Raw genomic sequence first — 14,485 nt, forward strand, 5'->3', positions numbered from 1 at the left:
TTGATGTTGTGAGGACCAGCCAAACTGTCCCCTCTTCCCAAAAATGTCCTCACTTTGCTGGTAGAATGAATATTTTGATCCTCAACTGTCACTTTAAAAAGGTGGGTGCTATTGTGAACTATTCTACTACCAAGAACAAGAAACAATAGAAAATATTTAACATATATAGTTGTACATTACTAAAATTAGTAAACAACAAATTAAAGAATCAATGCAAAAAGCAGACTTTGCACACACACACACACACACACACGCACACACACACAAAGAACAATCCCTTCTCTATCTAAGTTCATTCTCATCCAAAACCTTTTTTTTCTAAATCAATTTATTGTTGCCAGCAGCAGCCTGAAGGGGGAAAACATATTTTTCCTTATCCTTGCTGAGATTGGATATCGATTTTGCACTGTTCTACAATGCTGCTGTCCCCCAGCGGGAAGCCTCTGGGACCCTGAAAGAAAATGTGAAGTCAGTGTGAGTCATAGTTTAGCTGAGGCGTTGCTGATTGTTTAGAGCATACTTTTAGTTATCTTACTTTTGTCTAAGGGGGAAAATGAAATTTCCACTTTTGTATTTTACACTTGAGGGATAGTGACTTATTCTTTCTTCTATACATTATATATATTTATAGACATTCCAGTCCCATGACTGGGGTCATCTGGATTTGAGAGGTAGCCCCCACAGTGTGTTCATGTCACATGGAGAGAGTTACACGGCCACCAGGTGCTGACACAAGAACAATAGAAGGCCATTCAGACTCTGAGGATGGTACAACTGGAGCACCTTTAAAACCGTTTGCCTTTTCGGCTCTCAGATGAACATCTTATTTTTCTGGGAGCCGAAACTCCCCAGGTGGCGTTGAGGGAGGGCAACTGCGGCTTTAGTCAGTGAATGACTTGGTTCGTGCTGAAAGCGAAATGCATTAATAGTCACTTTGGTTCCCGGGAACAGTCATTATTGTGAATCTTCCTTGTTCGTTTGCAGGAACCCTCAGGGAAGACTATTAGAAGTCAGAGAGCTGGAGTACAGCGTTCCGCCTGAGCTTCAACCCAGAGAGAAACAAACGGGATGTATGGGCTGCTGTGTGAGAGCCTTCATGACTTCATCAAGGAGTCATACGGAGACGATGTTTGGAAGCTGGTTCGAGAGAGAGCAGACGTCAGGTTACACTCTTTTGTCACACACCAGGTACAGTCAGTGGAAATGCAATGAAATAAACATTTTGACATGAAAACCTTTTCATTATTAGCACCATTGTTCCATGTGTGTGTTTGGTTGCAGGTGTACAGCGAGAGTGTGATCCCCCGTATAGCCAAGGCAGCCAGTGGAGTGACAGGCACGCCGTACAATGAGCTGATGAACTCCTGGGGTGTCTACTTCCTGGGCTTTGTAGGGAAGTACGGCTATGACAGGATTCTCAAGGTGGAAAATTACACTGAAAATTGCATGCATTTTTGGGAGCTGTTGAAGAAAAGGATTTTATTAAACATATTCAGTATTCATTACTTATTTAGTTCTAATTCCAAGGTAAAATCTGCAAATTGTTTGCAAAGAGATGCTCATTAGAATGATCATAAATGGAAAATTGGCTGTTTTGACCTAAAACAGGTTGTCTGGCAGATGTAAATTTACAGCACATACAGAAATAATAAATAATCGAAAAATCTGAGCATGGCCTATATGTACATACTTATTATTCATGTAGGGATTAAACCCTGGTACACGGTGCCCGCCTTTGTAATAAATAATTAATTTCTGAAGGATTTAATCTTGTGTCCTGCTGGGGGAATGCCATGGCGCCATAGTTACCACAGTACTGATTTACTGCATTTCTGTGTGGGGTTTGCGTGTTCTCCCAGTGTTTGTGTGGGTTTTCTCTAGATATGTAAATATCTCAAAGTCATAGTACTTTTATTAGAGACTACCACGATTAATGTAGAGGTTATATTTTAAATAAGAAAAAAATAAATATCATGTACATTGGCTAAAGTCCTTCATCTTTAGGTACTTGGACGTCACGTACGCGACTTTGTCAACGGCCTGGATAACCTCCATGAGTACCTGCGCTTCAGCTACCCCAAGGTGCAGCCTCCAACCTTCTTCTGCCAGGAGGAGTCCGCCACTGGGGTCACCCTCCATTACAGGTGTAAGACCAGGATGGCCAAGCCCAATCAGAGCGAGAGCTCCGTGTAGAAGGGCTGACACATGGTTTTGCTCCTCTCCTGCAGGAGTAAACGCAAAGGTTATCTGCACTACGCCATGGGCCAGCTGAGGCAGATGGGGAAGCAGTTCTACGACACGGACATCCACGTGGAAGTGTTGTCCGAGCAGATGGTCGGAGACTATTCCCATGTCACCATGAGGTACCCACGTGCACGGGGACCGTCGCATCTGTGACAGCAAATATTTAGAGACCAACATATTTTACACACATCCTGAATCTGCTGCATAAATATGTCAGTGCTGTGTACTCACATGTTCATTCTAATTTTGTGCAGGCTGAATTTCGACAACTCTGCCTACCGCTACATCATGAAGGAGGATGAGGAAGAGCAGGAGATTTTGCCCATTACCTCAGACTTCTTCTTCGAGGTCTTTCCATTTAACATTGTGTTCAGACAGGTAAACTCTGCCCCTAAAGGTGTTAGTGAAGGAAATGAAGCATCAAATGAGCAGCAACCACTGCACTTCTCTGACCCCCTCAGGACATGGTGGTGCATAACGTCGGCTCGGGCCTGGCCACGGTCTTCCCCGATCTGGATGGGAAGAAGATCAATGACGCTTTCTTGCTGGCTCGCCCCCTAGTGGAGTTCACCTGGAACATGGTAACATATGACAGGTTTTTACAGACGGACAGTTTCAGTGCTTCGGTTCAGGTGAAACCAGCAACTAGATTTCAGCGGAGTGACTGTGACTCTGAAATGAGGCTTGATCTGCACACAGATTATCTCTCACCCCAACAACCTGTTTGAGATCGTGTCAAAGGAGCCCGTTAAGAGAGAAAGGAACCTTCACAACCGAGTCCAGAGTAAGAGTGGGAGCCATGCAAACACTCACAGGGGTGTGTTTCTGGTGGTCGAGGACTTTCTGGCTTGTGGTCGGATCACAGATAGCTGCATTAAAGTAGAACTAAGCATTGCTATATTGACACCACCACTCATGTTCAAAATATATTTGTAAAATGCATTCCACCATGAGCACGAGGCCATTGTTCACCTTGGATAACGACACGCTCACAGCTCAGATTCAGCTATTACACCACAACATCTCCATGTATAGTGTAGTTAGTTGTGTAAGAATGTAGGGCCTTTCATAGGAACACGAGTTACCGTCAAGCCTTGATAAACTGATTTGCATATTTCTGAGTAGCTTTAATTCCTCAGTATTCCATTAATTTTGCATCAGCATGCTTAATGTATTAGGTCTTAACATGGGCTGCTGATTAGAGCTGTTCCATCCTAGACGCTAAAGTCTGTGTTTCATATCATGAAGATGTTTGCAGACTGATTGCATTTGAATTATGAGTTGTAAACACGGACGTGTGTGTTTACGGTTCTGATAATTTGCTGTATTTTTCTACAGATTCTGACTTTGAAAATGCCAACCGCTCTGCAGATGTAGATGTGGAGCTCATGGCTTTCCAGTCCATCATTGGAGATGATTATAAAGGTGACGGCCTCACTCTGAGATAAGAAAATTGACCATATGACCCCAGTGCTTTGCTCACATTTTCTGTTTGAATTCATTATAAGTTGTCATTAGTTTTTAGTCTTTAACACATTTCACAAAGTGTTAATCTATCGGTTTAAAATGCTAAACTGCTTTCAGATGGTAACAGTGCAAATGCCATGGAGAGTTGGGGGGACGGGAGCCGCTGCCTGAAACTGAAGGGACAAATGAGATACATGCCGGAGTGGGAGTCCATTATCTTCCTGGGAACCCCTGTGTATGGCTGAAACACACACACACACACACACACACACACACACACACACACACACACACACACACACACACACACACACACACACACCTTTATTAAACTGCTGGAGTATGACAATCTAAAAAGCAGTGAGGGCTAAACCAAATTATAAGGCTGGAAATAAAAGTCTGGGCAGTGAATCAAATCGACACACCATTCTAACGGCTCTTAGCCCGGATGGAATGAGCTGCTAATTAGGTTGTAATCAGACAGCGTAGCTCTTGTGAGCATAATGGGAAGCCATTTGCAACCGAAAGTGTTTTTCAGAGTACATTACCAAAGCCTTCCTCTTCTCTTCTGACACATTTTGTGAGTAAATCCAATTACGTCTTTGCTGATAAAACTAATGAAATGTTAAATATCACCTCACATCAGTCACTGTGCAGTGTAAAAACAACGTTTCCACAAATGTTTAGATTCGGATTGCCATTGTTTTTCTAGGATGGAGAGCCTGAGCGCGATGTTCAAAACTGGTCTGTACATCAATGACCTGAGCATGCACGACTCCAGCAGAGACCTGGTGCTGGCAGGCACGCAGCAGTCGGAGGAGCTGAAAAGAGCTCTCATACAGGTTCACCATGCTCTGAACTGTTGCAGCATGTCCTCCGTGTGATCGACTCACTTGTCCCCCTGTGTTCAGATAAAAGTCTTTTCTCTGTCTCAAACCAAAGCTCGTCTTCCAGAATGGATGGTCCCGATGACGCTCAGGTGAAATCCTCTCTGTTTTGAGTGCAGGAGCAAAAGAAGTCCAGTAAGTTGGAAGAGAGCATGAAGATGTTGGACTATGAGATGAAGAAGACGGACGACCTTCTCTACAGGATGATTCCCAAACCGGTGGCTAAAAGGTTGCGCAAAGGAGAGCCGGCGGTGAACACCTGTGAGGTCAGAAGCGTGGCGACAAGTTGACACATGATTAACAATTCCATCCCTGCAAAGGTTTATTTTGATGTTTGGGTCTGAAAGATGGGTGTGTACGGTGGGAATTTGGGATATTTTGTTATGTTTAGTTTACCTTAGCTTAGCTTGGTACAAGATTGGCCTAGCCTAGTATGGCTCTACTCAACAGACCCAACTTAGTTGACAAATTCCAAAACAATTTACACATTAATTACAGCTTTCCAGAGAGGCATGCTACCTGTTTCCAAAGATTAGCCATTGATGTATGATTAAATTGCGCTAACCTGCTCAGCTATACTAGAGATTACTTTTCCCATACGGAGTGCAAAACACTTAAACATGTCCACATAAACCATGAAAATCTGTGCTTCTTTGCCAGATCCTAAGCCACAGAAATCTGGGATAGGGGTGATTCTGTCATGTGCTGGTGATGTCATTTGGAGCCTGTGCAGTGGTGATAAGGGAGTGGATTTGGAGCAGGCATCCAGCTCTGTCTGGTCACAGATCTCAGCTGTCAGCTACGTTTGATAGATTTTATGTCATCAAATATCTAATTAAGGATGGCGCACAGAAAAAGACATTAACTGGTGAAATCTTCCAAAAATTCATTCATTCATTCAGACACATGCATTACTGTCACTACTGCTTGTGACTGGGGGGCTGAAGTCCTCCATCTTAATGTAATGTATGATGTAGTTGATGTAATGATGATGTAATGATGTAGTTTTGGTCAAACACCACCAGAATTCACCAGCTTCTCTTGTTACCTCCATCCTCCCAGGTGTTCCCAGATGTCACCATTCTTTTCAGTGATGTTGTGGGCTTCACTCGCATTTGCAGCCACATCACCCCGATGCAGGTGGTCTCCATGCTCAACACCATGTACACGCTGTTCGACACGCTCAGCGAGAAGCACCGCGTCTTCAAGGTCACTTTGCTTCTCCCCCATTTTAATGCGATACATATGGAAACGATGGTGCTGGAGCCTAACACTTGCTGTCCCCCAGGTTGAGACCATTGGAGATGCCTACATGGTGGTAGCGGGGGCTCCGGAGAAGACAAAATATCATGCTCATAACATCTGCGACATGGCTTTGGACATGGTGCGCTCCATAGACCACCTCAAAGACCCTTCCAACGGCAACAACATACAGATCCGTGTTGGTGGGTGGAAGGTTGTACACTTTTACTCACCTGTTTATGTTGTTACATCCTCAATGTGTTGTGCTGGTGGCAGGGATCCACTCTGGGATGGTCGTGGCTGGTGTGGTGGGACATAAAATGCCGCGTTATGGTCTCCATGGCGACACTGTCCATACTGCATCTGCCATGGAGAGCAATGGAAAGGCAGGCAAAAAGAATTGATCAGCATTGCTGAGTTATATGGTGTTGGGGGAAAAAAAGGAGTGAATTCATCCCTGTGCTTGTCCTGTCGTCCAGGAAATGCACATACAGCTCAGCAGCGCCACCTATGAGCACCTGAAAGGAAGTCACTTTATTTTTGAGAGGAGGGGCATTATCACCATCAAGGTTAGTGATTAAAGTCGCGGGTTTTCTTTTCTCCTGGATTCTGGGTTTGGATGATGAACCAAGCATCTTCCTGTAGGAATGTGCACGTATTAGCACGACAAACACATCTCAGGTATTCTTAAACAATTGTGCAACGCCTTTATTTTGGACACGAGAACTCAGTGTTTCCAGCCTCTGCTGTTATCGATCTGCATATTATTACGAACTAACTGCCTCCTGCCTGTGGAACCTCCAGTTTTACTAGCGTTTGACTTTGAGAGCTTAATTTCACCGATAATAGCAGTACAGTAACTCCCAGAGGCTGTGACACAGTAAAAGAGACTCTTATATACAAGTTGCCACTTTGTAGTCCGCCCTTAGGTCAGTATAGAAGGTTTGTGTCTTTAAAATTTAAATGTCTGTTAATGTTTGTTTATGTTCTTTAGGGAAATGTTGAAATCGAGACATACTGGTTGAAAGGAAAACGGGACAAAGACGGGAATGCTCAGGCAGCCTGTCCGCAGTTTGAGTCCCAGACCATCAGTAAAGCCATCAGCAAGGCCACCATCTCAGGCACTGAGGCCCCGGGGGAAGAAGAGGGGCTGGTAAAGTTTACTCACCTGAATCTCTCATTTGCTTTGCTGCCACCTTCATTCTCTCTCATTTCTCAAGTTTCCTAGTGACTCTGCCCGCAGGTTTTCCCACTTGTGCCTGGGGAGGACGAGGACGACGTCAAGTCAATTCGCTCCCACCGTATCAAGATGGAGATTTCAGGCCATTCTCTGGAGGAGTCGATGGAGGAGTGCCGAGTAGAGGAGATGTCGGTTCATAAGGTGAAATGGAACTTTTGCAGGATTCATCATCTCTTTGTTGATTTGAATGCAATATTGACATTTTTCTCAACTTTTCTTACTCAAGAACTTTATTTGAGCACAATTTGAGGAGGGATGAACATTGACTTTACTCCAGTACATTTTCAGAAAAAACAACAACACAGAAAACACAGAAAAAGTCTAAATTATGACAAATTATATATTTTAATGAAATAAGTATAAGAGGCTGTCTCAGGTTACATCAGCTGTTTGAGATTTTGGGATTTTCCTTTTGGTGGGATGAAATGACCTGTTGTTTTTTCTCCAGTCCCACTACAAGGACGCTTTACAGGACGGCCTGCAGGACTCTCACCTGGAACGGGACTCGCCCGAGTTTGACGACCGAGACTCGCTGATGGAGTCCTGCGACAGCTCCTGCGACTCTCGCTGCTCAAAGAGCACCATGTGCTCCATCTCATGAAGGCGCGATGCTAATAGCAAGTAAATGGTTGGACCCTCTCTAAAGAGCTTTTTGTACAACTCATGGCGCTGAACGTCAGGCCGAGTGCCAGTTCCAAACACAGTTTTGCATTGCCTAGTCTGTAACGTTTTGGGCTTGTCTGCGCCTATACACAGAATCCTCTCACAGCTGTCATTTTTAATGTCACACTTTGGTAAGGTTTAAAAGCCGCTTTGGAGTTTTAAAGGCACTGCGAGTGAGCACTCAATATGTCACAGTCACTCCAAGATTGCCCAGCAAAACTTTGTGAAACACAATTTAGCACCACTGCCGCGTGGTTCAGCTGGACACAAGCTAAGATGTTTCCCGTGCTGTTATGTTCTGCTGCACCTTGTAGATTTGACATCTCCTTTCATCCCCGGCAGAATCTCGCCTCCCGTCCCTCTCTCACCCGTCTTCTTCTGAATTCTTTGTATCACATCACACCAAATACAGATAGCTACAGGGCAAGGTGAACGCTTGTTAGCTCTGAAAATAAAGCGAGATGCTGCTTCGCCATGTACAGCTTTGTCTGGGTTTTTTGTCTTGCCACTCAAAGGGCATCAGTTTTCTGCCACATTTGCATACATTTCACACTTTGCTGAAAACAATACCACATAAATACGCTTTGTTTTTATTTTGTTTATGACTGCTCACCAGAATCGTCACACAAAGTAATCGTTTTATGGATCCATGCAGTATTCATTATCCCTGCAGTTGCTGGAACAAATCAATACATTTACCAAAGCTTGGCCTTAAAATACACACACACACACCCACAAACATACACACACTCGCATATCTCTAAATCATCAACAACACTGACAGACGTTCTCCAAACTCCAGTCAGACCATATTCCCCACTGAATGGTTTTCAGAGGAAGTGCACCTGTAAGTGGCGTCCTCGCGCTCCAGGGTCATGGGCAGATCTTTGGGTGAGGAGTCAATGGAGCAGTGTAGACAGAAAGCATAAATAAATGCCAACAGGAGCAGGAGGCAGACGATACAAAACATGGCGATGATGAGGATGGTGTGCACCTGCATGTGCATGTCCTCCAGTGGTGGCAGCGTGGTAGAGGTTGCCGAAGCACTGAAACCAGGCGATGGAGTCCCAACAGGAAACGGAGGCTTCATGGAGGCTGAGTGGGTGACGCCTGGCATGATGGGAGATGTGGTCTCAGTAGGGTTGTTGGTGCTTTGTTGTGGCTGCAAGCAGAAAAGACCTGGTGGACTCCAGCTACAGCTAATAAACGCTTAAATATACAGTGAACAAAAATCCTTTTAGGAATGTTTTCCACCTAAAAAAAGGCAGAAGCAGGGTTGAATTTAATTGAGATGTTTTGGCTAAACTTCTCCATCCACTATGTTCTTTCCAGACAGCTAAAGAAAAATACGAGTTATGAATGTCATTTTCTAGAAACATGAACAGTCACAACCTGACTTGTTTTGTTTCTTTGTTTAAGATACATGACACATAAAAACAACCCTGTTGTCATGTTCAGAGATTTGAAATGAAAGAAAGTCCTGCCAAGAAGGAATAACAACATCGGGTAATTCAAAGATAATTACGTCAAATAACACATTGGCTTGCCAAAAGTAGATGCATGAACAGAACCCCAACAAATAATAACTATCTCTCCAATGACAACCTGGGTAATTATTCATTAAACAACATCACACGTACATTCAAAAGCATCAGGTTAATTATCTTCCACACAGACAGCCAAAAGCAGATGGAGCCTTTTGTTCGTACCTCTTTGAGCAGGCTTTCTTTGATGAGCACAGCATGGGAAAATGAAAGAAATGGAGGACATGAGAGCAAGTGCAGAACTGAAGAGATGAGGCTGGTGGACCAATAGAGAGGGTGGTGACGATGGGTTGCTATGGCAACACCTGAGGTGCCACACTAATGATAGGATTACAACTGTACTTATGTATATGAATGAGGATGTCTTTAAAAACGGCAGGCAGAAATGAAAAGTTCCACATCGTAATTCTGCATCACAGCTCCAGACTTTGTGCACCTGCACTTAAAGATAATGACAGCAGACCTTCTCATTGGTTTTCTACACCCCAGAAATGAAGTAGAACAAGATACCACAGATGTGATTTGGAGATGAGCCACGTGGCTGACAGTCACAGAGCGCACAATATTTCCAGAAGTGGAATAAAAAAAACCCACTTTGGTGAAGTCTCCCCGCTGCAAATTAGTCTGCCTCTCTGCACGCAATTTCCTGCACCGTTTGTTCTGCGGCTGCTTGAAGATGCGATATCTTGTTCTTCCATGCTGGGGTGTAATTATAAAGCCCCCTTCCCTCACACTCTTGCTTTCAATTACTTTCTCTCTGATTTTACAATGCAAGAGCTTGTCAAAGCTTCAATGAAATGTGGCAGGTTGACAACGGGTAGGAGTGGTTGGACTGGTTATTGTTCCTCTTGCCACTCATCGACTTGCTACTGTTTACAACTGTCACCCACACACACACGGCGCTTTAAAGCTCTGAGTTCACCACTAAAATGCTCCTGCCTGCATGTGTGTAAAATAACTCATACCAAAAGAGAGCAGGGCACAAATGTCTAGTTATTTTATTGTCAAAAATCTCAGAATACATCCCTAATACTCACACTGAACTGGTGTCTACGGCCTTACCAAACCCCACTGTGAACAAGTGACTACACACAGCTTTTACCAGACACAGATGTGAGGGAAAGTGGAGCAAAAACATACATTTGTGGTGTTAAAAGGGATTTTCCATATACCCTTATTCAATTTCATTCATGCTACAACTTAAAAAATATTCATAAAAATTACACAAAAACAAAATCGTTGCTCCAGTTTGCGATGCGGCGAGGCCCTTGTGGCCGTTTCCTGCTCCACTCTGGTCTGTCGCTGCAGATTTACTTCTTCTTGTTAGCAATGTTGTTGCAGATCCAGTTCATGCCATCCTTTGAAAGACAATGAGAGGTGGAACTAAATTAGCCTGACTTAAACCAGAGAAGTAAATATAAATAACAAAGTAATAGCTTGGCACTGATTTCAGCTCATTTTAGTTGAGGAGATCTAACCTGAACGCCTTCCCCAGACACAGCCGAGCAGGCCTGAATCTGCCACTGACGATCCCGGTAGGTGTGCAGGTTGAGTCCCTCGGCGATCTCGCTGGCCGGTGATGCTGTAGCCAGATCCTGTTTGTTGGCAAAGATGAGCACTGGCACGCCCTTCAGATGCTCCTCATCAATCAGCTCCGACAGCTCCTGCACGCCAACAAACATTGCAGGGGTTTAGATCTCATGACATAAAGTGGCTTTTCGTGCTCTTTGTAGAGCAAACCCTTTTCCAGATATGTGCATCAGGCTCACCAGTCCCGTCTCCTCAAACCTCTTCTTATCTGCACTGTCAATGACATAGATCTAAAATGACAAATGTGAATAATAAATGTGTGCCAGTATTACATATTCATTAGAAACAACATGCCATAACACAACTAAACGTATGGCCCACATGTGATTGACAGTAGACCCGACATTGCACTTTGCCTGGGGAAATGAGAGCTTTGATTCCTCTGGTCACTCACCAAAAGGTCAGTATTTTCCAGGTATTTTTTCCAGAATGGCCTGATCTTCCGCTGGCCCCCGATGTCCCAAACGTTGAGCTTCATGCCGTGAGAGGCAACGCTCTTTATGTTGAAGCCCTGAGGTTGAGCACAAAGTGGGTGTCAGTGCTGTGCACAGTGCTGCCGTGACATGAGGAGCAAAAACTGTTTCTGTCCGAGCATATGTGCAGAAAGAATCGCTGGGTGGCTCTTGTAAACATCTTATATATGAGATGGCGTGCATCGTGGCCGGTCAGTGCCTCAGTTTTAATCCGGAGACGTTTTTCGTTACAGAACTTCTTTCTTTTTCAGCCAGCGAGGTTGTATAAGATCTTTATCCCGAGGGTCACTTGAGGAGCAAATCTGAGGATAAGACTGGAAGGATCAAGCACAGTGTGTTTATGTGTCATGCGTGATTTAGCGCAGCGGTGTGTGTGTGTGTGTGTGTGTGTGCGTGTCTCCGAGACTACCGTTACGGTGGAATGCATTGCGTTAATCAGCCGTTTCAAGCCTGCTCTGCTCTTTTTCTGACAGAAACACGTCAGTATTATATCAGACGTGAGATAATCTGGTGAAAACAAGGCTGACGGGGGTGGGGGGGCTCTCGCCACAAGGTCTGGAACCCCTCAGAAAATGTGAGGATCAGAGAGATCAGGGTTATTTAACCTCACCTTCATTTTTTAAATTGTTGCTGCTGTGTGCCCTGAAACTCTTGCCCCATTTTAAAAATGTGTTAGGAGAGCAGAAGGTATCTGAGTCCAGCTACTTTATGTGGGAGTGTGTGCTGGTCCAGCTGGTCTCATGAGATTAAATACAATCCTCCCAGATCTGACAGACCTGGGTTTCAGCCCCAGGTAAACTGAACAATATCATTTCCAAATGCACGCCAGTTGTTTCAGAAGGAATCAGATAATGGTGTCTGGAGGTAGTTCAAACGAGTTCAAAGCTGCCCACGATGCCACAGAACATGTTGAAGGTGAACCCCATCACCTGCGTCGGTGTGATGGTGTTCACGTCCTCGGAGGCGAGGCTCTTCAGCAGGGTGGTCTTGCCAGCGTTGTCCAGCCCCAGAAGCACGATCCGGACCTCCTTCTCTGTGGTTCCCTTCAGTTTTTCAATGACAGAGAGTAAGCCCTGTGTGGGGGGAGGGGAGGGGGTGATGAGAGGTCACGTCATACAGTTCCTGGAAGACCGGCAACACTCTCTTGTATATCCAGATTTTTCTGCCACAACATGTCATTTCTTTATTAAAATGTTTTTTAATGTTTTTTTTTTTTACAGGAGCTTTACTACCTGGATGATTTAAATCATGATGACAGTGATTCATTTAAAGGCTTCGTTTAGTTGTAAAACATCATACAGTCTGAACATTTTGTTGAAAACAAGGAGCAGGTGCAGCTGATTTCATGAGTCTTGAAGATCAGGTCACCTACCTTTTGAGCTTCCCCCATGGTGGCAGTGTTTCCTGTGGCTTGGCCCAAGGGCCGTAGCTACATTCTCCGCTGACGCTCGCCTGGATGTCCTCGAGGTCCAATACACCCAGGTCAGATATCCAGAAAAAGCCCTCTTGTCTTCTGTGTTTTGGTCTTTCCGACAGAGCTGAGCTCGCTGGGGTTAAGTGTGTATGTGATCGTAACATCTACCTGGGCGTCAGTTGCCTTTTTACAGTAGCGCAGGGGTTAGCCAGCAGGAAGGGGGGAGGGGGGGGCCCGGGATTAGGAGGCCAGAATTAGCCCTCGTCATCCATGCAAAGGCCACTCCATCCGTCACCGCCCTCCACCTCCTCCTCCTCTGTCCATTCCTCCCTCTCCACTTTGCAGTGGCTTTACGTGGATTATCCCTTAGCCACCTGCTCGAGGAGGAAACCGAATAGACCGCCCTTCCTCACACACTGAAACGTCTAAAAAAGAAATCTTATGGCACTGGATATATAGAGGTCAAGATACACTTCATGGATTTTATCATGTGGCTGAAGCATGGAATTTAAATCATCCTAAATCCCCCATCCATCCTACTCTTAGATAACATTAATACCCCACATGTATCTACTATTTCACTCAACATCAGGCTTGACTGTAGCGTGTTGCTGTGAGCAGAGCAGCGGGATTAGTTTGAGCATGGCTGTCCCGTGTCAGGATTAAAACATCTCTAGCATGTTTTCTTTAATCAATGAGGCATTTCACTCAGACGGTGTGGGTCACCTGAATGCTGTGATTCACCATCACAGCAAGAACTCACCTGATCTCGTGCACTTAGATGCACAAGCTTGTAAAGACATTTTATTTCCTGTATGTAACAGATGCAATTACGACTCCATTAATGTCACGGTAATTGTTGCATGTGACAGATCGGGTCTTATTTATGATTGTCAGAGAGAGACAAAGAGACACAGAGAGAGAGAGAGAGAGAGAGGGAGAGAGAGAGAGAGGGAGAGAGAGAGAGAGAGAGAGAGAGAGAGAGAGAGAGAGAGAGAGAGAGAGAGAGAGAGAGAGAGAGAGAGAGAGAGAGCCCTTATGCTACCTTATGCCTTCAGGGTGTCAAATAGCTTGAACATATTCAAATGTATTTATATAATGTACTTTAAATTGACCTTATAAACTGCAAGGCATTATGGACATTATGTTAAGAAGTAACTATTTCTGATGGAAGTTCCTGCAGTGTTCCTGCAGTTATGACACTGATGTGTAATCAGTGGAAACATTGTGCATATTTAATTAAATAGATCAAAAAGCTCCACAGACAGTAAATGATGTTGAGAGGAATCCAGCTAAACTAAATTAGAAAAGTCCTCCTCCTCCACATGCATATGCTAAATATGTAGCTTGGAGGAGGAGTATTTATTTCCTAGTGTTTGTGCCAGATTTTTGTGTGTGTGTTGCCTGGCAACTGCTCACAGCATAGATGTAGTCTGTGGAAAACAGACCCTCTGTAAAAGCACTACTTGCCATTTTAACTTTTGAAGATTAAAACCAGACAGAAAGGCTTGATCTGTATGCAAAGCTAAGAGTACTGCTGGTCTTTTTATGCAACTTTGCATCAAAATTATATGGGCACACTTTCTAGAATGCTGTAGAAAGGATGTTTATAATGTAGAGTATTTGTACATTGACCAAAACAGATCTGTAGTACGTCTCACGCGACATCAAGGCTTCAAACTCCTACCTTGGTTTCTTTTCAACAGCCTCACATCATTGGG

The 14,485-nt window shown here is 44.3% G+C and overlaps 2 protein-coding genes across 2 annotated transcripts; one reads left to right on the forward strand and one right to left on the reverse strand.

The window, feature by feature from the left end:
- The first annotated feature begins 766 nt into the window (after positions 1-766).
- On the forward strand, positions 767-8,222 carry LOC101073614 (soluble guanylate cyclase 88E-like). The gene is made up of 19 exons (XM_011610684.2): positions 767-899; positions 985-1,188; positions 1,282-1,422; positions 2,005-2,144; positions 2,229-2,363; positions 2,499-2,622; positions 2,706-2,825; positions 2,944-3,028; positions 3,583-3,669; positions 3,829-3,946; positions 4,424-4,553; positions 4,718-4,864; positions 5,661-5,807; positions 5,887-6,043; positions 6,117-6,226; positions 6,320-6,409; positions 6,835-6,993; positions 7,084-7,221; positions 7,529-8,222. The coding sequence occupies exons 2-19, from the start codon at positions 1,069-1,071 to the stop codon at positions 7,679-7,681; spliced, it is 2,301 nt and encodes a 766-aa protein (XP_011608986.1). The 5' UTR covers positions 767-899; positions 985-1,068; the 3' UTR covers positions 7,682-8,222.
- Positions 8,223-10,262: 2,040 nt separating this feature from the next.
- arl3l1 (ADP ribosylation factor like GTPase 3, like 1) lies at positions 10,263-13,157 on the reverse strand. The gene is made up of 6 exons (XM_003970350.2): positions 12,723-13,157; positions 12,280-12,423; positions 11,272-11,388; positions 11,057-11,107; positions 10,766-10,951; positions 10,263-10,645 (listed from the first exon to the last, which is right to left on the reverse strand). Exons 1-6 carry the CDS (start codon positions 12,738-12,740, stop codon positions 10,598-10,600), a joined length of 564 nt encoding a protein of 187 aa, XP_003970399.1. The 5' UTR covers positions 12,741-13,157; the 3' UTR covers positions 10,263-10,597.
- Between the last annotated feature and the right edge of the window lie 1,328 nt (positions 13,158-14,485).

The sequence above is a fragment of the Takifugu rubripes genome, chromosome 14 (assembly GCF_901000725.2).
Source record: "Takifugu rubripes chromosome 14, fTakRub1.2, whole genome shotgun sequence".
Classification (NCBI taxonomy): Eukaryota; Metazoa; Chordata; class Actinopteri; order Tetraodontiformes; family Tetraodontidae; genus Takifugu; species Takifugu rubripes.